Below are 23676 nucleotides of genomic sequence, written 5' to 3'. Positions count from 1 at the left end.
TCCAACAGCACAATTATAGTCAAAGTTAATGTATTGTTGGACATCCCAGTGAATCCAACCTGCATGTGGGACAGTCTAGTGGGCTGCAGGACACCATGTTATTGCTAGCCATGCTGTAAAGTATGTTCTTGGGGAGACACCAGTTTGTAATGCAATGATATAGTGATGGATAGAAGTATTTCTATCTTTGGCATGTAGTGTGGAATAGATCTCTGTATCTTATAGTTTAGTTTGTATAATCGGTCTGAAAATTGTTCAACAAATATAACTGTATTAATTACAAGATGCTGTCTGATACGGCAGTGATGCAGACCAGAAAATAAAGACAGAGACCAGTGTGCTTTACTTGTACCATTCCCTCTTCTATTGTTATCTGTCTTGTTCCTGAGGTTAGTGAAATCTTCTTGCTATACTTTTCCTAGCACTTTTCCTACTATTCTCCAACCTTGTCTAAATGGGTTGTTTTTTTCTTGGAAAGTCAAGATTGGACATGACAACAAACTATTTGCAGCTGCAAGTTCTCATCCAGTATCTGTTTCCACACATGATTGGAAATCATATAATTTTGTTGCAAATATTTCAACCACTTGTCACGTGTCTAGCCTTTGCTGAGACTAGCTACCTCAGCACAAAGTGGAAATAGTTGTCTATTTCAGATAGTTTTAAGTCTTCCAGAGATATTATTGTATTCCTCATGGGATGTGGACATTACTGGCTAGACTAGTATCTGTCTTTCATCCCTAATTTTCTAGAGTTAACCACATTGTTGTAAGTCTGGATTGTGTGTAAGTCAGATCAAGTAAGGATGGAAGGTTTCCTTCCTAAAGAACATTGGTGTATCAGATGGGTTTTACAATAATCAGCAATGATTACCTGGTTGCCACTAAGATGACCTAATTTTTAATTCTTGATTTTTATTGAATTTGAATTGCACCACCTGCCATATTGGGTTTCAACCTCATGTCCCCAGAACGTGCCTCGGGTTCTGGGTTCTTGTTCCAGTCATGGTATCACTATGCTACCATCTTGCCTCGTGTTGTGCAGTTGATATTAACATTATTGTCTGTTGTCAGGGATTGCAGCTGCACCGTTTTTGACTAATGAGGAAGCCCATCACTTCATCCGGAACAAAAGGCAAGCTAATACAATGCAAGGATACTGGGACCCAAACAGTGCAAATAATGTATGGGGAGTCACTCATGCAGAACACGTAAGTCTTATATATGATGAACACTGACCTGGTTGAGTGAGATAATTCACCCATATATTCTTCAGAAATTGGGATGATTTGTGTATGTTTGTAAGAAATAACTTAGGTCATTTAGAAAATCACCCCCACAATACAACGGGCTGTCCTTTGGCACACTGAGGGAGATTTGAGTGGGAGGTTTGTCTGCCTGGAGGAATTTATCTTCTTGATTGATCCCTTGAGTCAGTCACTGCAGCGAGGTTAAGTTTTAAATGAGAGTAGATATAAAGACCAATTCATGTCGGTAATCTCTGTATGAGTAATTGGAGACTTAACATGCTGCTTCCAAACATGTGACAGTTATCCCATGAGAGTGTGTTTTTCCAGCATCATTGGCTGAATTCAGTGGGACACCCACAGGTGGAAAAGTAGATCTATGAAATAAGGTGCAGTGCCCATTGTTCCCAGTCCCCACTCAACCTCCTTCCATGCTGGAGGAAGCACACTGCCTGAGATTCAAGCTGACTTCAGGTCCTAATGCCATTTAGCAGGAAGTAGGAGAGTCAGTGCCTGACTCCCAGCCCAGCAGGACAGTTTTACAAGGTGTTCCTCCGAGAAAGGGGGGGGGGTCTTGCCTCCTTTTTGGGCCCCATTGAAATTGCAGATCTTCCATCATAGATTCCCCCAATCACCTACACCCCATCCAACATACCTCCACACTCACCTGGATGAGGCTTTACAGAAAGCCATGGTAAGTTCCCAGATGACAACATAACAAGTTTTCCCTTCCTTCCAGACTTTCGGCTGTGCTGGCAGTGGTCACCACTCTTGGTGGTGATACCAGTACTTGCAAATTGACTTACCCCTAATTAGTTGACAGCTCTTTGAGGCAAGACCTGCTAAGGGAGAAACACTGCAGTCTTACCTTATCGTAATTAAATAGGGCTCTTCAGCAAAATTGAGGCAGGCTTGATCCTGACATTTGCGTTGAAGCATGAGAAAGCTGCCCTGAATGTATAATCCAGCCTCCACGTCTCACAGACTTACTGCTGTAGTTTGTTAATGATCAATTTTATCGTATACCTACAGGAGAAGTTGGTGCACTGGGTAGTTCTTTGACTTGCTAACAACAGTCATGTTTCTTCGCATTTTAGTCTATTTAAGATTCCTTTTGATCGAACTGTTTGCAACCAGTTTCAACAACATTGTTTGTGCTTCATGAGAAGATGCAAGTCAATACAACTTGTTAATTTGCCTGCAGTCATTCAAAAGAATTATTTAGCAATGGCAAACTTTAAGAAGTGAGTTGTTGGACAGAGCTGCAAGTTAATGAATCAATCTTGCTGTATTGTGGCCTTAGTAACCTGTGTTCATTGCTGAATTTTCTTTTAACTTCCACTAGGTAGTGACACAGTCCATCCTACTTTTCTTGATACATGTTAGAATGGTTTAAGCACTTTGCGAAATAGCAGATTTGTTAAATGACAATCATATTCTGAATGATATAATTTTTTAACAAAAATATAGCAATGGTGGCATTTTTTCTTGACAATCTTGCTGATTTAAAAATGAAACTCCCAATACTTGGACAATCTTTAGTAAGAAAAAGCAGATGGACTGGTTCACTGCTTTAACACTCTCGACTGAGAGTCGTCTTTGAACGTGGCCTGAGATGAAGATGTGAACCTTGATTCTCCGATTTCTGCCATTATCAGGCTACACTCTCAGCATGGATTGCAGAATCACATTTCTTTTATTTTAGCTATTACAAAGAGCACACTTGAATGAGAATAGAACAAGATTGAATTATTCTGAGTGGCTAATTCTTAAAATCTTTGCATTAATACCTTTTCACAGCTTTGCAAACGTTCATCATATACTGAAGAAATATGAAAATGAGTTCAGATAGCTATCAAGCTTGGAAGCTTTGAAGTACCTGTCACAGTGTCCTTGCATCCACACAAAATTAAGAGGAAAACTTTACCAATTGCATCCACATATAAATGCATCATATTGAGTAGTGCATTTGTCCTATGTCTGACTCACTTTTACTGTGAATGCAGTTTCCCCATTTTGATTACAGAATCAGAATACACCTTACAACAGACGATGAGCATAGAGCCTTATTGTTTAAACACGTACAGGGGACATGTAGTTCTTGATTGTAAACTTAAGTGACATTATTTCTCTGGTTTTGACTGTTGCATGAAGCCTTTCTAACCTCATTGCTCTTACTTGGATTTTGTTGTGCTATTTGTGGCTGATGTCCTGGAATTTTGAGGAAATGTGAATGACTCTGATGTGCAAACATTAGGCAGCCTTACTAAAGGAAGCCTGTTCTTAAACATACAGAATAAAGGATCGGGTGGGTAGGGTAATGTTAGTAACAATTGTTCAATTATATCCAGGGATCCAACATGAGGGGGTATCTGCAAGACACTCATCTTACATGGAATGAAAACATAATTTATACAATTTTGCTGAGCACATTAAAAATTCCAAGCTTAATTATTTCAGGTTGACATTCTACTAACTTATTCCTGTAGTTAATAACTGGTGTCCTTCTCACATTACCTCGTAGTGCAAAAAAAATGGGCATTTTTGGAGTTGGCATGTTTGGAGTAACCATTTGAGTTTGCCCTCCTGGCAAGGATGTACTCAAGGCCAAACAAACAGAAGCTGCAAATGCTGCCTGAGAAGCAGGGAGCATGCAGACATCATTGTAGCTGTTAATTTAAACAATTTTGATGTGAGTTTTAAACATGTGACCGAGCAGCTGGACATCCGAACAGGTGACGTGGAGAGTGATAGTTCATGTAAACACATAAACTGAGTGATAATCCATGCAAATAATCTCTCACTGCTCATGAGCAAGAATTCTCATCTCGCAATTCACCTCTTAGCTGGAAAATGGGACTTTTTTTTTGTTTGTTACATCATGAAGTACCTGGCTGGACATCTCACCCGAATTCCACATCCATCAAAGTTTTACCTGCACATCCACTAATATCATTTATTGTATCCGTTGCTCCCAATGTGGTCTCCTCTACATTGGGGAGACTGGGCGCCTCCTAGCAGAGCGCTTTAGGGAACATCTCCGAGACACCCGCACCAATCAACCAAACCGCCCCGTGGCCCAACATTTCAACTCCCCCTCCCACTCTGCCGAGGACATGGAGGTCCTTGGCCTCCTTCACCGCCGCTCCCTCACCACCAGACACCTGGAGGAAGAACGCCTCATCTTCCGCCTCGGAACACTTCAACCCCAGGGCATCAATGTGGACTTCAACAGCTTCCTCATTTCCCCTTCCCTCACCTCATCCTAGTTTCAAACTTCCAGCTCAGCACTGTCTCCTTGACTTGTCTGGACTTGTCCGACCTACCTATCTCCTTTTCCACCTATCCACTCCACCCTCTCCTCCTTGACCTATCACCTTCATCTCCTCCCCCACTCACCCATTGTACTCTATGCTACTCTCTCCCCACCCCCACCCTCCTCTAGCTTATCTCTCCACGCTTCAGGCTCACTGCCTTTATTCCTGATGAAGGGCTTTTGACTGAAACGTCGATTTTGCTGCTCGTTGGATGCTGCCTGAACTGCTGTGCTCTTCCAGCACCACTAATCCAGAATATCACCTGAATTTCCTAACTTCCATACCACGGCTCTCACCAGGCTGGGAAGATACTACACAAAGTTTCAGTTTGATGATCTTTTGTCGAAATTAAATTAAAGATTTGAACTGTTTAATGGGCTAAAACTAAACTACACTACTTAATTCTTGCCTGGACCAATTAAGCAGAGGTGTATTCTGAAAGGTGCTCCAACTGGGAAAGGCAGATGGATGGCATATCATGATCGTATCGTCTCCAAGATTTTCCCATGCTGGACAAGAGACTTTAAGGCAGAATGTGGAGAGGAGGTAACAAATCATTCATTCAGTCAAGGTTCTTCAGGCAAATTTTGCAAAGTCAGTGGAACTCAGATAGCACTGGTGGTCAATGATAAGTGTCTAGACCCTGGATGCAGAACTGATGGAACGTCAAAGGCCTTACATAAAGAATCAAGACCAGTCAATATATTTTTCAATGGCAAAGTCTACTAACCAATGCCTCACAATACTCAATGCACCATACTTCAATAATTCATCAATCAACCACAACTCACATCTAATATTCATAGCATCACTTCACGCACAACCATATCTCACATCTTGCCAACACTGTTAACAGCTGGATCAACCAGTCAGTTTGTATTAAGTTCAATGAAAGACCTCCTTATCTCTTGCAAAATAAGATGATACTTTATAGTAATTGGCAGATACAGGCATGATTGTGGTCCTTTCTCCAAATGGTATAGTCAGTGCTTGCCATAATTAGAGTGGTCTTAACTGAGGTCATCATCAGCAGTGTGACTGGAATCAATGAATGTACTGGATTCTTATATCTGAACCTTCTTCTTCCATTGCATCTGCCTATCATCCCACAATTTTGTCTGATTTAGAAGCCACCAACATTGTGAGAATATATTTCATGTTTTACTCTCCTCAACACAACTGAGCACTAATACCCTTCCTTTCTCAGATAGACCAGAATGGTCACTTCACCACGCAGTGGCAGAACAACAAGGTGGTGATGAAGATGAAATTCTGTTTCTTGCTCTCACATTCCCAGTGATCATCTCAGATACTGATGCAGTGGGTAATTTTGAGTATGATTTTGAGTTGAGATTTGCACGTTGTGAGACATTAAAAATGAATGACCAGTGCCGAGAGTAGGTGAACAAAGAAACAACAGTTCCTTGAAGGGTGAGGTTGCACACAAGTCCTGTTGTGGAAAACCCAGCGAGAGATGTTGCTGTGATGGTCTTCAACAGATGAAATGTTTCAAAGATTGACTGCAGGTTTTCTGGCATGCTAATAAGGTCAAGGAACTTGGAAGACTGTAGCACCGACCTTTGCACAGAGCTTTGCAGATATATTGAAATCTGTTTCCCATGAGCCCACGTGTGAACCAAACCCTGATCCAATGTCAATGGCTGATGTTATTTCCAAGATCACCCAACATCTTGTTCTTGTGATGGTAAACCAAACTGCTATCATGCACAGTAGTCCAGCAATCCATCCTCCAACAGATTACTCGGGTTGCTGACATTTGCGCTATGGGCAGTGGCAGTGTTTGTCTGCTGCCTTCTCTCAGGAATGTCAGTATTTACCTCCTACCATTGCCATTCTCTTTGCGTTTCTGTCTGCCAACCATCCAGCCAGGGTGGGTGCCGTTCTTGCTGAAGGGCTGCAGTTTGAAGCTGGACTGTCTGGGAGTAGAGTTGCTCAACATTTTTATGAAACCATCTGAAATCTCCCCTGCTGTAATGCACCAGCCATTCTACAAATACTGAAGCAGTACTATTCAGGAGCATTTGGGTGAGAAAAGGCACTTGGAAGGCAAGTATAAAGGAGGTGATGGTGTGACACGTGCACAGTTTGAAAATTCAGCCCGAGTTGGAATGCTTATTTTGAAATGCTTTTTTTTTGTGTTGTGGCCACAGTGGACACTGTACAGGTGCAGCATATGGGTCTTCAAAAGGATAGCCATTTTGTGCTTGAAACCCGAAACCAGAATGGAGCAATGTATGGAATTCTTCATCAAAGCTCCAGATTCTGTGATGCCCATGATCTCTGATAGTCCAGAATTTTCTTGCCTCTGCTGCTGAAGTCTATGGTACCCGAGGCCTACCAGTTTCACCCAGTGGAGCAGACCTGGGTTTGTCATCCATCTTCTGAGTGGAACTGGCCATATTTCTTTGCTTCACTCTCTCCCTCTCCTCCTGCCTGCTCGTAATGTGCTGCTCATCCAGTGCTCCTCAGTCTAACCAAGACTATGGGCTCATGCACTGAATGTGTCTGCAATGGTGGATGGGAAGGAGGGATGATGAGGCTAGTTCTATCAAAGCTTGCCCCGCACACACTACGGGGGGGGGTGAGGGATGTTCAAGGTGGCTCCTTTTTTACAGCCCCATTCAGAGAGACAAGAGGAAGAAGAAGGGGATTGAGAAATCACACAATTTAAAGGCCTACTCCTGCTCCAACCTTCTGTGTTTTAAGTTGATACAGGCAGCTCACATGGAATACCGAAGGAGTTCTGAAGTCAAAAATAGAGTTCTGATGAAGAAGACATCCTCACAAACCCTTCAGATGAGGAACAGACAGGTATTGATCAGTTGTGGTACCAGCCAGGTATCATAAAGAGATTTGGTGAAGAGAACATGAAGGTCCTATGTCAGGACATGTCGGCATGCAGAAAACCCAAGCAGTGAATAACAGGTATTTTACCTGGTCAAGATTTCATAAGAATGTTGGGCAGTTCTGTAAAATATGCCAGAGGTGTCAGGTAATAAGAAAACCTTCATCATTAAAAAAAGATTAACTAGTTTTTTTCACAGTATGGGCTACCAATAGAAATACAAGCAGACTAAGGTTCTAACCTTTTCTCGAAAATATTTGAGCACTACATAAAGCATTTAGGTATGAAATATTTGAAGTCCACTGCACATCATTCGCAAACTCAGGAAGCTGTGAAGAGATACCATCAGACTCTCTGGATTATGATTAAAAGGAAAATCCATTATAGTCCTTATGGATCATAGGGCTGCTGTCTTATTAAAGTTAAAAATCACACAACAGCAGATTATATTCCAACAGGCTCATTTGGAAACACTAGTTTTTGGAGCACTGCTCCTTTGTGAGGTAGCTAGTGGGACAGGATCATAATTCACAGAATTTATAGCACAAGATCATAGTGTCATGCAACTGATACGATATAGTGAACAAACCTAGATTGCTGTTAAGTCTTGCATCTTTTAGAATGGGTTGCAGGTTTCAATTCATTAATATGTAAATCCCAGAACTTCTTTCAAGCCACAGTCACAATACAACTTGCAAAAATAAGATGACATTTCAACTCAGACAGTGCATTAGAGGAATACACACAGACTCTAACCTCATACCTTTCATGCATTGTCTGAGCTAAGATGTCACCTTTTTCTATAAAACCTTAAGTCATCTCAGAACTGTGACTTGAAAGGAGTTCTGGGATTTATTAATAATTGGAAACCTGACAAAGGAGCAGTGCTCCAAAATAAACCTGTTGGACTATAACCTGCTGTTGTGTGATTTTTAACTTTGTTCACCCTAGTCCAAAGCTGGCTCCTCCTCATCTTATTAGAGGGCGATGACCTGGTGATAGTTTAACCTGAGGGTCACCATGTTTCAAGTGAAGGGGTGAGGTTGAGAAGGAAAGTCCATCATGGTAATCTCGGCCATTATGGGAATCGAACATACACAGTTGGCATCACTAACCATCCAGCCCACTGAGCTAACCAACACCCTTGGCTAATGGTTAGAGCACTGCTGGCAGTTTTTTTTTATTTGACTTAAATTAGTACTTTTTTTTGCAAAAGAAGCTTTCATCTGCACACAGCAAGAGATGCTTGGGATGAACACACTACAATTAATCATTTTGCATCAATAATAACTCAACGAAAAACTAATGTAGTGGAGTGTAAAATGGGCGGATGATTCTCTGTCACCATTGTGTCCTACTGTGCAGCAGTTGTTTGATTCTACAACACCTTTCAGTTTGAAAAATTATCCCTGGCTGTAGATCTTCACTGTAATTTTCTGTGTTCCTGCAAACAGCAGAGCCCCAAATGAAATGGGCATCTACCACTGATCCAACTTGTTTTTAGTTGTGTGAACATCTGATATGAATCAATTGGGCAGATGATAGTTAAAACTGAAAATTGTGCAAAAGCCATTTTACAATTCATTAATAGCTGTACAGCATTGTTGTTGGCTGCTGAGCATTATTAATTGTGGTCACTATAATTAATTAGATACTATTAATATTCTAGATGTCACTTGGGCAACCCTTGTGTCATAGTTGATGCATTACTGCTTTTTAAAGACTTCAGCTCCTTTTCGATCTCTCACTAGGAATGCTTTTAACTACCAATTAAGTAACTGTGTAGAAACGGTGAACATCATTTTGCAAAGCTGTTTCGTAATAATAGGTGTCAGGAATCACACCTTCACAAGTAGGCGGTAGGTCATGGGCATCCTTAGTATATGTGACTTTTCCTTGTCAGGATATTCTTCCACATGGTATGGTTTAGACATTGAATGATAGTACATTACAAATGAGTCCACATGGACCCAAAGCCATGAACTGCAGGAAGCCTCATTTCACAACCAGATGGTCTTCATAACAACAGCGCCGTTTGCCTGATACAGATTTGCCTGTTATAACTTGAATTGTTACTTAAAGACATTACTCCCAGCAGTGTGGTGTTGCACTTTGGAATGTGTGAAAGCAAGAGTACGCTCCATTTTTTTTTTTAACTGTGTGAATTAACATTAAAAAATTAGACACTTTCTGATTTGGACTGATGACAGTCAGAAAATAATCACAATACAAGTAAAAAATCTATAATTAAATCATAGTTTGATAGTTTTAATGCAAATCTGTCAACTTGTCATTCAAAGACAAAATAATACTTTAATGTATTCATAGTAAAAGATAGGATAATCAGGAATTTTAGCATATAAGTCATTGCATGATACATCTCATACTCTTCCTGGTGTCCCCCTCATTAGAGATACCAATCTTCAGACAATTCAATTCACTCCATGTGATATAAAGAAATTACTGAACACACTAGATGTAGGAAAGACTATGGACCCTGAGAGCATCCCTGTTGTGAACACTTTGGTGAGAAAAAAAATGAGATTGTGAATTGCTTCAGGATTGGACAGTAAATATGAAGCTGAGTAGTGTTGAACTTGCTTTGCTCCATTGAATAGGTAGCAGACAAAGTTATTGCAAGACAGGGCATTGGTGAGACCTCAAGTACACTGAATAAATTGTAAAAGTCTTCAACAGCTATTTTAATCTGGGGATAAATTGAACTCTGGAAAGGAAAATGCCTAAAGAAGGATCTAGTGACTGGGTGAACCAGTAAATCAGTTTATTGATGATGTCGAAAGGATGTAAGTATGAAGACCAAAACACAAGACTAATGGGAGACCACATTGCTGTTGGTGTTGCTGACAAATCTCTATCAGACTTATTACAATCTAAAGAAGACCACACCTTAGGAAAAGCAATATAACTGCTGAGACAAACAAAATCCATAATCAGAACAGGGTAATATAACTGGTGAAGAGAAACCTTGGCTCAGAAAACCTACAGTTTTAGGCCATAAAATTCCTTAAACACACGAATATAAAAGAAGTCTCACAGTCTCACATGAATAGAATCCTGTAAACTTTGCAGTATACCTTTTCCAAAGAAAAATGTATCATTTTGGGTGGCATGGTGGTTTAATGGTTAGCACTGCTGCCTCACAGCGCCAGGGGCATGGGTACAGTTCCAGCCTCGGGTGACTGTCAGTGTGGAGTTTGCATACTCTCCCTGTGTCTGTGTGGGTTTCCTCCTGGTGATCCAGTTTCCTCCCACAGACCAAAGATGTGCAGGTTATGTGCATTGGCTGTGCGAAATGCAGGGTCACAGGGTAGGGTAGGAGGGTGAGTCTGGGTGGGATGCACTTCAATAAGTTGGTGTGGACTTGATGGACTGAATGGCCTGCTTTCACACTGTAGGAACTCGATAATTTTCAGAATTTGTACTGGAGTGAAACTTCTACCTTTTCAGGTTTCAAAGAGCTATCATAGAGATACCAATGAAGTTGAATAATATCCACCAGAAGAGGAACTTTTTTTTCTGGTGAGATCCTTGACCCCAATGATGTACCGTAGAATACAGATATAAAAATAGCAGTGGATATACCATCAGCTTTAAACAAGCTACTGGAGGAAGTGTAACTGTTTAAGATAAGACAATGAATCCTGGTTAACAACATATTGACTGAGCCAATGGAAACCCAATTACAAAGTCCAAGAGGGATCAAACTAAGTGTGAAGAGAAAGTCTCAAGTGTCATCTAGTAAAGGGGAAAGTGAATTTTTGAAACATTATATATTATACAGAATCAGGAATTCTCTCTTTTAAGTACAAGAACTTGTACAGACATCAATCTTACCAGGAAAATCAACAACATTAATGAGCAATAAAAACCTTCCCAACTGCTTTACTGGTCTGGAAAAGTTGCATATAGCATTATTTTGTGATAAAATGCGAAACTTGAGTTTTTTTCAGACCTCACAAGATACCAGACTCAAAAATGAAACAGGTCTAACTACAGAGTCAGGAGATGTGAAGCTGGAACAGCACAGCAATTCACAAAGCACCTGAGGAGCGGGAAAGTTAGTGTTTCGGGCTGAAACCCTTCATCAGGATTTAGGTCCAAAACGTTGACTTTCCTGTCCTCGGGTGCTGTCTGAGCTTCTGTGCTCTTCCAGCTTCACGTCTACTGACTCTGCCTTCCAGCATCTGCAGTCCTTGCTGTCTCCAGGTCGAACTACAACTGGAAGAGATGACCAGGATGGGAGTCATTACTCCTGTCACCAAGCCTACAGAGTCGTGTGTCTGGAATTATGATAGTTCCCAAACTGAACAGGAGTCTTTGTTTATGTGTGGACTTAAGTCAACTTAATAAGGCCATAGCAAAGGAAGGTCTTTCAATACTTTTGGTAAATTTCTCCCAAAGATATCCTGGTTACACAATAGGTTGCCAACATGCTCTTCTGGAAGAAAGTGAGGACTGCAGATGCTGGAGATCAGAGCTGAAAATGTGTTGCTGGAAAAGCGCAGCAGGTCAGGCAGCATCCAAGGAGCAGGAGAATCGACGTTTCGGGAGGAGGGACTTGGGGAAGGGGCGTTGGAAATGCAATAGGTGGAAGGAGGTCAAGGTGAGAGTGATAGGCCGGAGTGGGGGTGGGGGGGCAGAGAGATCAGGAAGAAGATTGCAAGTTAGGAAGGCGGTGCTGAGTTTGAGGGTTGGGACTGAGACAGGGTGGGGGGAGGGCAAATTAGGAAACTGGAGAAGTCAGAGTTCATCCCTTGTGGTTGGAGGGTTCCTAGGCGGAAGATGAGGCGCTCTTCCTCCAGCCGTCGTGTTGCTATGGTCTGATGAAGGAGGAGTTCAAGGACCTGCATGTCCTTGGTGGAGTGGGAGGGGGACCTGCATGTCCGTACAACCCAGATGGCCTCCTTCTTCAAAGACCGCAATTTCCCCCCAGACGTGATCGACGAGGCCCTCCACCGCATCTCCTCCACTTCCCCCTCCTCCGCCCTCGAGCCCCGCTCCTCCAATCGCCACCAAGACAGAACCTCACTAGTCCTCACCTACCACCCCACCAACTTCCATATACATCGTATCATCCGCCGTCATTTCCGCCACCTCCAAACGGACCCCACTACCAGGGATATATTTCCCTCCCCTCCCCTATCAGTGCTCCAAAAAGACCACTCCCTCCGTGAGTCCCTCGTCAGGTCCACACCCCCCACCAACCCAACCTCCACTCCCAGCACCTTCCCCTGCAACCGCAAGAAATGCAAAACTTGCGCCCACACCTCCTCCCTCACTTCCCTCCAAGGCCCCAAGGGATCCTTCCATATATGCCACAAATTCACCTGCACCTCCACACACATCATTTACTGCATCCACTGTTGTCTCCTCTATATTGGGGAGACAGGCCGTCTACTTGCGGAACATTTCACAGAACACCTCTGGGACACCCACACCAACTAACCCAACCACCCCGTGGCTGAACACTCTAACTCCCCCTCCCACTCCACCAAGGACATGCAGATCCTTGACCTCCTCCATCACCAGACCATAGTAACACAACGGCTGGAGGAAGAGCGCCTCATCTTCTGCCTGGGAATCCTCCAACCACAGGGGATGAACTCAGATTTCTCCAGTTTCCTCATTTCCCCTCCCCCCACCTTGTCTCACTCCCAACCCTCGAACTCAGCACCGCCTTCCTAACCTGCAATCTTCTTCCTGACCTCTCCGCCCCCACCCCCACTCCGGCCTATCACCCTCACCTTGACCTCCTTCCACCTATCGCATTTCCAACACCCCTCCCCAAGCCCCTCCTCCCTACCTTTTATCTTAGCCTGTTAGACACACTTTCCTCATTCCTGAAGAAGGGCTCATGCCCGAAACGTCGATTCTCCTGCTCCTTGGATGCTGCCTGACCCGCGGCGCTTTCCCAGCAACACATTTTCAACATGCTCTTCTGGTAGGTGTCTTTGAATGAGATGACAGAATTACCAATGGTCTTCATTACTTGGCTTTATTTCAATTGCTTACCATTTGGAATAATTGGAAGCCGTGGAAGCAGTACATTTAGAATTTTCTACCTCAGAGGACTGTGGAAGCTCTGTCTTTGAGTATTTTTAAGGTAGACATTAATAGATTTTTGATTACGAGTGGCATACTAGGTTATGGGGATGGAGTGGGGAAAAGGCTGAGTGGTCAATCAGCCATGATCATATTGAATGGCCAGGCAGGCTCAGTGAGCTGAATGGCCTACTCCTGTTACTATCTTCCTAATTCCAATGTTGGGGTATCAGCAGTGGAAATTATCCAAGGAGCAATAAGTAACATTCTGCAGGACCTTGAAAGTGTCATCTGTCATATGGAGGACATTATTTAGTATTTAATAAATCACTTGATGGGGTTGTTGTAGTAATGTTCCTAACGGTAGGCTAATGGTGTCATAGAGTCATAAAGATGCACAGCATGGAAACAGACCCTTCAGTCCAACTCATCCATGCCAACCAGATATCCCAACCCAAACTAGTCCCACCTGCCAGCACCCGGTCCATATCCCTCCAAACCCTTCCTATTCATATACCCATCCAGATGCCTTTTAAATGTTGCAATTGTACCAGCCTCCACCGCATCCTCTGGCAGCTCAATCCACACACTCACCATCCTCTGCATGAAAAAGTTGCCCCTTAGGTCTCTTTTATATCTTGCCCCTCTCACCCTAAACTTATGCCCACTAGTTTTGGACTCCACCAACCCAGGGAAAAGACTTTGTCTATTTACCCTATCCATGCCCCTCATAATTTAATAAACCTTTATCACGTCATCCCTCACCCTTCGCTGCTCCAGGGAAAATAGCCCCAGCCAATTCAACCTCTCCCTGTAGCTCAAATCCTCCAACCTTAGCAACATCCTTGTAAATCTTTTCTGAACCCTTTCAAATTTCACATCTTTCTGATAGGAAGGAGACCAGAATTGCACGCAATTCCAAAAGTGGCCGAACCAATGTCCTGTACAGCCGCAACATGACCTCCCAACTCCTGTACTCAGTACTCTGACCAATAAAGGAAAGCATACTAAACGCCTTCTTCACTATCCTATCTACCTGTGACTCCACTTTCAAGGAGCTATGAACCTTCACTCCAAAGTCTCTTTGTTCAGCAACACTCCTTAGGATTTTACCATTACGTGCATAAGCCCAGCTAAGATTTGCTTTCCCAAAATGCAGCACCTTGCATTTATCTGAATTAAACTCCATCTGCCACTTCTCAGCCCATTGGCCCATCTGATCCAGATCCTGTTGTAATCTGAGGTAACATTCTTTACTGTCCACTACACCTCCAATTATGGTGTCATCTGTAAACTTACTAACTACAGAGGAATTTCGAATATCTGAACAAGATGGATGGGCGTTATTTCGTTTGGATAATTGATTATTTGGTTAATCGATTCAGTGCCTTTCCTCTGGGGCTCGGAGTTTTCTATTAAGTCTGCTCCCTGTTCAGGAGACAAGCAGTAGCACAGTGTGCACAAGGCTCCGACCCTGCCCACCCCAATCCTGTCCAACACTGCCCCAACCCTGCCCCTAACACTGCCCTCCGCCCATCCCCTCGTCCACACCCAACACCAGCCCCTGCCCGCTCCCTCATTCACCCCACCCTCACCCTCCGCCCACCCCCAACACCGCCCCATCCGCCCACACCCCCGACAACACCACCCCATTCGCCGCCACCCCCACCCCCTGCCTGCTCCCCCATCCACCCCCAACACTGCCCCTCACCCAGTCCCTGTCCACCCACTGCCTGCCCCTCCTCACCCCCACCCATTCCCCCGTCTGTCACCCACCCCCGCCTGACCCGACTCTTTGAGGGGCTCTATTCTCTCCCTGGTTACCCTTTTGTCCTTAATGTATTTGTAAAAATCCTTTGGATATTTTTTAACCTTAGTTGCCAAAGCTATCTCATGTCCTCTTTTTGCTTTCCTGATTTACCTCTTAAGTATTTACCTCCTACTGCCTTTATACTCTTCTAAGGATTCACTCGATCTATCCTGTATAACCTCACATATGCTTCCTTCTTTCCCTTAACCAAACCCTCAATGTCTCTAGTCATCCAGCATCCCCTATACCTACCAGCCTTTCCTTTCACCCTGACAGGAATATACTTTCTCTGGACTCTCATTATCTCGTTTCTGAAGGCTTCCCATTTTCCAGCCGTCCCTTTACCTGCAAACATCGGCCCCCAATCAGCTTTTGAAGGTCCTTGCCTAATACCATCAAAATTAGCCTTCCTCCAGTTCAGAACTTCGACTTTTAGATCTGGTCTATCTTTTCCCGTCATTACTTTTAAACTAATAGAATTATGGTCACTGGCCTCAAAGTGCTCCCTCACTTACACTGGTCAGGCGGGGGTGGGTGACAGACGGGGGAATGGGTGGGGGTGAGGGGGGGCAGGCAGTGGGTGGACAGGGACTGAGTGAGGGGCAGTGTTGGGGGTGGATGGGGGAGCAGGCAGGGGGTGGGGGTGGCGGCGAATGGGGTGGTGTAAGTCACCTACCCTGCCTTATTTCCCAAGAGTAGGTCAAGTTTTGCACCTTCTCTAGTAGGTACATCAACATAATGAATCAGAAAATGTTCTTGTACACACTTAACAAATTCCTTTCCATCCAAGCCCTTAACACTATGACAGTCCCAGTCTATGTTTGGAAAGTTAAAATCCCCTATCATAACCACCCTATTATTCTTACAGATAATAGAGATCTCCATACAAATTTGTTTCTAAATTTCCCTCTGACTATTAGGGAGTCTATAATACAATCCCAAGAAGGTTATCATTCCTTTCTTATTTCTCAGTTCCACCCAAATAACTTCCTTGGAGATAGTTCTGGGAATATCCTCCCTTAGTACAACTGTAATGCTATCCCTTATCAAATAAAACCCACTGCCCCTCATTTCTTGCCTCCCTTTCAGTTCTTCCTATTTGTAACCTGGAACATTAAGCTGCCAGTCCTGCTCATCCCTGAGCCATGTTTCTGTAATTGCTATGATATCCCAGTCCCATGTTCCTAACCATGCCCTGAGTTAATCTGCCTTCCCTGTTAGGCCTCTTGCATTGAAATAAATGCAGATTAATTGATCAATCCTACCTTGTTCTTTGCTTTGTCCCTGCCTGCCCTGACTGTTTGAGTTGCTTCGTTTCTCAACTGTACCAGTCTCAGATTGATCTCTTTCCTCACTGTCTCCCTTGATCCCACCACCCCCACCTTACTAGTTTAAATCCTCCGAAGCAGCTCTAGCAAATCTCCCTGTCAGTATTTTGGCCCCTTCCAATTCAAGTACAATCCGTCCTTCTTGTACAGGTCACTTCTACCACAGAGAAGATTGCAATGATCCAAAAATGTGAATCCTTCTCCCATGCTCCTCAGCCATGCATTCATCTGCTCTATCCTCCTATTCCTACCCTCACTAGCTCATAGCACCGGGAATAATCCAGATATTACTACTCGCAAGGTCCTTCTTTTTAAGTTCCTGCCTAACTCTCTATATTCTCCCTTCAGAATCTCATCCTTTTCCCTTCCTATGTCGTTGGTTCCAATGTGTACAATGACCTCCTGCTGGGTCCTCTCCACCTTGAGAACATTCTGCACCCTCTCCGAGATTTTAAGTCCCAAATGCTCCCGAAGTGTGTAATAATGCCTCTAAGCTAGTTGATTAGGAAATATCTAAACTACTTGTCCATTCAGTGATCATTCCAAACTAAAGTAACCAGGTCCAGTTTAATCTGGAGTCTTTCCCCTTTACACTGTAGATTCAGAACTGGCTTACCCTGGTCATTCCTGTCTCCCCTGCAGGATTGCACTCACCCCTGGTTTATCAGCGGTCACACTTTCAATCTCCTTCGGGTTCCCAATTAGCTCTGGTTTTACCCAGGTTTTGCTTCTCTCCCACATTTTTGATTTTAGCCTGGGTCTCCCCCCAGGCAAATATACACAGCCAAGCTGATCTGTAATTGTGAAAAAAATATACAAAATAATTTTTAAAAAATGTTTTATTCCCTTAAAACTAGACAGCATTATATCATTCACTTTATTGTCCAATTTTCCATTGTCCATTTTTTGGCTGAATGTGTTTGATATTATTTAGGTAAGTGAATACTGGACGTCATTAAGGGACACAGCGCAGTACTACATAGGATTAAGTTCGATCGGCTTTGCATCAGATCCATCTGTTGTGCAGTAAGTACTGGATCAGTTGTTTTATGTAAATATTGTGTTAAAAAGAAATAGCCTGTTGTGAATGGTAAGCTAAAGTCAATGGGAATGCGGACTAAACACTTTAAAAAAGTATCATATTTTTATCAAGCAAAGCAGATATGCTGGGCTTATGCAAGGAGAGCAGCTTTGTGCTAGCAGTGTGCACACTATTTGTAATGAGGCTAGTTGGCCTGATCAAGCTTGACATTTTAATTTCTAGCTGCAAAAGGCAGCAATTCCAGGAAGCTGAGATACTAGAAAGCACTGACTTCAAAAAAACTAAAGTTGATTATTCAACTAAATTTTATAGTGTATCCCATAGTGAATTCCATAAGATCTTGTGAGGCACATTTCCGCAGTCACTGAATGTAAAGTTGGGAAATTGTCCTTTATTTCTTCCAAGCTTTGTGGCCTAGCCCCATACAATACAATGGCTTGGGTAGATGAATTCAGTAGCTGAAACCTCCTGTACCTCGTGGTTATGACACCACCAACATCAGATAAGTGGAGCTGCGGGACAAAAATCTTAAAATTATGTCCAAAAGTCATAAACAAGATGATGACTGTTCTTTTGCAAACAAAAACTTCTCTATTTCCTAATGCTGTCTGCAATAGCTGTCTAACTTGGGAAGTTAAATCATTCAGTCGAGTGAAACGTGACTGATGAGAATAAACAGCTCAGATGTCATCAGCTTCAAGGTTGATGTTGTTTCTGAATTTTGCACAGAGGTGAACTTAAAGATCTGATAATGCGTGTTAAATTGAAATGCAGGGCTGATCAATTGTTACACTCGTGCACTGATATATAGTTTGCAGTTAGATCAGGTCTCACTCAGGAGAGTGAGCATGAACAGGTTTTATCGAACATAACCATATACAGGAATGGAAAGAGAGGACATGTCAGTGAAACTACAAATGGTCAGCTCCCACTTCCAACTTGTCCCATCATCTTCATGATGCAACTGCTTATGCACGTACTCCGAAGGTGCCACTAGAGTGGAAATATAGTTAATCCTCCACTTCACAAAGGCATGAACTTCATATGAAGTTTTATATGAAGACTCATATGAACTTTTAGATTAAGCAATAATGGGAATGAGTAGGGGCCCAAGTAAAATGGATAGCAGGAATCTACTTCCCATAGAAGAGAGGTCAATTCAGGATGGGTATGGATTTAAAGTAACTAATAGATTCAAAGAGAATTGAGAAGCTATATTTTCACCTGGAGGGTGGTTGGCATCTGGAACTCTGCCTTAAAGGGTGGTAGAGGCAGAAAACTTAATTATATTTAGAAAGTAATTGGTTATCCACTTAAGGTACTATAGACTGCAAGATGGGATTGGGAGAGATAACCCTATTGGCCTGTGGGCACTGCTGTTGCTCTCTCTTTTGAATTGAATACAAACCTGCCTCAATCCAGTAGATCATGGCTCTCCACAGCTGTAAGCTTCTCCAGATCATCTCTTATATAATCATGAAAAGTGCTGAAACAGATGAGCATTTTAAACAGCATTGATGGTGAGGACTCGCTTTAATCATCGACCGTTCATCGAGAACTGAAGAAAAATAAAAATGCAAGAGTTTTTAATCCGATCAAACTAGGGTGGGAGCAGGTAGAACCATGGAAAAGCCTCAAACTTCAGCTCTGTTTTGCTCCACAAAGACCTGCTGAGGTTTTCCAGCATTTTTCTTCTCAAAGTTTGTGAGAAGATTTGTAGCTCGGGTGCTCGTTGTTGTGGTTCTGTTCGCCGAGCTGGGAATTTGTGTTGCAGACGTTTCGTCCCCTGTCCAGGTGACTTCCTCAGTGCTTGGGAGCCTCCTGTGAAGCCCTTCTGTGATGTTTCCTCCGGCATTTATAGTGCACTATAAATGCCGGAGGAAACAGCACAGAAGCGCTTCACAGGAGGCTCCCAAGCACTGAGGAAGTCACCTGGACAGGGGACGAAACGTCTGCAACACAAATTCCCAGCTCGACGTACAGAACCACAACATTTTTCTTCTCATTTCAGATTTTCAACATCTACGACATTTTGCTTTTGCATCTAATCTCTGGGCTGTTATTTTTTATAACTAAGGACACCTTTATGTAGTGGGAGTTAGATTCACATCCCGATCAGCAGAAGCAGTGAACTTCTCCTGGTGACTCCTGCCTTTCGAAGTTGTCTGTTTCAGATGGCCCCGATGAAAGTTGTATTCACAAAGCTGTGGGATAAAAAGAGTCTTCAAATCTTCCTGCCATCTCGAGGTGTACTCTCTTGGAGTGAGCGTGGAATTGGGATTCTGAGTAGTACAGGGTGTTTTATTTCAAACTTTTTCCTCTATTGAAGGTTAAGTTGCTGCACTGTTCAGATTAAAATTTTCTCCACGTCTAATTTGCCAAAGTGTCCCCTGTGCATCACTTCTGCAGCTTGCATTTCTTTAAAGATCCTCCTTCTTTGTACGTTCTCTTAACAACCGGCATTAATATTACAAGTGAATAACCCCTGTCCACATGTAATTTCTTGAGCACAGAGTCAGTCTGACAGCTATCTTCCTCCAAAGGAATCAATTCATTCCTCAGGTCATGTCAGGCAGATTTATGCACTGGAATATTTAGGTGAGGTCTACATGGTCAAGAAACCATGCCTGTGAGTTTCTGAAATGTAACCTACTGAAGCAAAATCACAAAAGCTTCAGAAAAAATTAAAGCCTGGTGTAAGAGATTTATTTTGCTGTAGTATATTTCAGGTTTGTTAGGAAATGGAGTGAGTAGCAAATGCCAAAATATACCTGGAGAAAATATGCAATTGCGCAATACATTGCAATGTTGATTTCTATTTAATCTGAAGACTGTCATTGTAGCATTGTAGCTTGTTTGGAAAACTCTTTTTTTGCCTTCAGAAAGATTTGTGCTAATACAACCATTGTTGTCTGCCTAAGCCTTCATTTCAACTGTCTTTTGTAGGGAACATATCAAAAGCTATATGGATTACCTGCGACAAACGAGCGTTTACCTTCAACAACAAGCCACGTACAAATAATTCCAAAGAACTGAAGGATACAAAAGACGTCAAATATTTCCAACTGCATGATTAATTCAAAGTCGACTGTGCGAGCTCAGGAAGCATGTCATTACCAATCAATCCACCCTGACAATGTGGAATGCCTTCTGCTCATTACAAAGCACAATATAACCACAGCTCAATGAGCTCTAACTGTGTGAGATTTATCCAGAGTAGGTGCATGTGTTAAGCATTTCTTGAAAAATGTTAATCAATAAATATTGATGGTAACAAGTTTCACTCTGTGTTGTGATGTTATTTATCTGCACAGAACTGGATTTTATTTGGAATGATTTATGACTGTTTGCTGACATCTTAGAGCTAAGTAAACTGACTGTCTTCCACAGCAAGAAAAGGATAACAGTTTTCCCAATGGCAGCACGTAACATATTTGGCCTAATTCCCCAGTTGTGTGTTAATGATCACGTGTTCATGATCTATAATTTTCTGCAAACTTACAGTAAACTCCAGTGGGTTGAATCTTACTGTACTTTGGGAAAATGTCATTTTCACAGAGTTTCTCTCTGCAAGGGCTGGTGGAATTTCTCACACAATAATCCAAAGCCTACCTCATTAACTACCAACCCTGCCCCATGCAACCCTCTAATCCAACGTTAGCTCAATTTTCCCACTTGTCAGGTTATTCTAGCATAAACCAGCATGCCCGGCATCGATGTCATCTTGGAACCCCAGACATACACCCAGGCACATTTGGCAGTCCAGAATCTCCCTTCAATGTAGTACCCACAGCAGCTGCAAACAAAGCTTCACTTCAAAGCACTTAAGTGGCTTACCTTCAACTTTCTAGCACATACTATGCCTCCCTACAGCTATGGCTATTTATGCACAAGGCTACACTACTCACTGGTCCTTGGCCACATCCCATCTTGCAAACCGATCAAAGTCTCAAAAACAGTAGAGGTGCGTAGAAGAGTTAGGAATGGCTGCTGTCTGAAATGAGAAAAGGAAAAAGAGTTTAGAATCAAAAACAGCAAAATTAAGGAGCAAAATTGGAATCAGGGGCTGCAACCTGAAATTATTGAACTCAGAGGTGAGTGTGTAAGATGCCCAGTGAGAAAATATGGTTCTTCAATGTCAATCATTATTGAAACATTGCAGCAAGACTAAAGCCAAGATGTCAAATTGAGAGCAGAGTTGAGAATTAGAGTGACTGGTGGCTGAAAGTGTAGGTGACATCTTATGGAAGGAATGGAGGTATTCCCCAAATGAGTTATGAAATCTGCATTTTCTCGTAACCTACTGAGGTAGTGAACTAAAAATAAAATGCAATTCTACATCTATGAAAAGATATTGTCAAACTACCCAACTTTACCTGACCGATTGACTCAGGTTAAAAAAAAAACTTTTCAAGTTTCTCTACTTAAGAAAATGACTATTTGTTATGAACAAATCGTTTTTAATCAATAGCAATTTAGAAATATGAATTGATCACGTATAACTCCACAACTTAAATGCTACCCTTTCGAAGTTTCTCCCTCTCACGTACTGATGGACATGAAGACAGACAAGGCATGGACAGTGAGGGTGAAAAAGGAAAAATGAAATCAGGAAGGCACAGTTCAATAACACTAGTCTAACCCACAGGATTCAATGAATTGCCGCCTTTCTCTTCCTTTCAATCCTGTTAAGCTCTTTGCCAACAGACAAGATTGTTTGCTCCCTAATGTTCTCTTTCATTTGCTGATTGACAATATGTCATTTCACTGTCTTCAAAGATGTTTAATCCCTCCATCAATAGGCATTCTCAGAAAAAGGTGACAAGAAGACAGTTAGCCATGACTGGAGACTTTCTGATACCTCTACACAAAGAGAGCGAGAGAAAGAAATTTTGTATTTTGTTTTTTAACAAGACAACAGACTTCAAGACTGTTGTGTCTCTCGAGACTCCATGGCATTAGTCATGAGAAAGCTTTCCAAGGTATAAAGTTTGTCACAAGGCTATAGATGTGATGAACAGTCTGATTTGTTTGCTGATTCAAACCAACAGCAGTCTGGGTTTCTGTTGCTGTGTTTGGCTTATATTTGCAACTGTCCTTGTGTGAAAATCAAATGACAAATGGAATAGGGCATTGGGCAGTAATGTAACCCATAAGGATAGCCATGGTGGGCAATATTCAGCATGTAATGAAGAACTCTGACACAAAGTTCAGAGTTTGTTCACCATTGATCTGTATTCAATAGGAGTGAAATCTGTGATGGACTGTGGATTGGTGGCACCATTCACAGCACTGAAGCATATTTGGAGAGGGTGGACAGGGGTGGAATGGTTATCTATCTGCAATTTGTTTCTGAAGCTAATTAAAAAGAAAATTCAGACCATTTATGGGAGGCTGATTGAAATTTACCAGACAGCCTGGACATACAAGTCTTCCCAGGCAGTGGGAGCAGCACTCCAGAAGACAAACTGTGAGGTGGTGCTCCAGGATGGCTAAGGACCCCAGCTCGTCCACAAGCCCGATCTCTTTCCAACCTCCCCCCCCCCCACCCCCCACCTACATTGAACACTGACTTCTGATACACAATGAAAATAAGAAGTCCTCTGAAGGTGATCCAATTCATCTGATCCAGCAAGTGCTGGAAAAAAAAACCCAGCAAGTCTGGTAGCATCTGTTAATGTTTCAGGGCCAGTGAAGCTTCTTCAGAACACAGGTCATTGGACCTGAAACATTACTCCTGTTTCTCTCTCCACAGACCCTGCTGAGTTTCTGCAGCCAGTTCTGATTTTGTTTCTGATTTCCAGCATCTGCATTTTTTACATCTGATCCAGTTCTCAATAGTTCACCAGCAGATATCACTGTTTGCTTAAATTAACTTTCTGTCTTGGTAGAAAATGATAAATATTTACTGATGGAAATATTTTAGAGAAGCTGGATTCAGAAAAGGTTAAAATAGGACAATATAATCAGCTTCTCTGTCAGTTCTATTTCATGTTTCCTGTGA

At 42.5% G+C, this 23676-nt stretch overlaps 1 protein-coding gene across 3 annotated transcripts in view; it reads left to right on the top strand.

Annotated features, from left to right (window-relative positions):
- The window catches only part of LOC140481036 (uncharacterized protein C3orf85-like), a 39084-nt gene extending 18129 nt beyond the window's left edge, over positions 1-20955 (top strand). For 2 of the 3 annotated variants that reach the window (XM_072576636.1, XM_072576634.1), the window contains 3 exons: positions 1074-1210; positions 17565-17656; positions 20619-20955. In XM_072576636.1, the coding sequence (XP_072432737.1) occupies positions 1074-1210; positions 17565-17656; positions 20619-20694 (305 nt within the window). In that variant the 3' untranslated portion in view covers positions 20695-20955. The remainder of the gene's footprint in view (positions 1-1073; positions 1211-17564; positions 17657-20618) is intronic. The other variant, XM_072576635.1, reaches the window with a different exon arrangement.
- Positions 20956-23676: the final 2721 nt, after the last annotated feature.

This window comes from Chiloscyllium punctatum, chromosome 9 (assembly GCF_047496795.1).
Source record: "Chiloscyllium punctatum isolate Juve2018m chromosome 9, sChiPun1.3, whole genome shotgun sequence".
Classification (NCBI taxonomy): Eukaryota; Metazoa; Chordata; class Chondrichthyes; order Orectolobiformes; family Hemiscylliidae; genus Chiloscyllium; species Chiloscyllium punctatum.
This window is presented reverse-complemented; position numbering and strand designations above follow the sequence as displayed.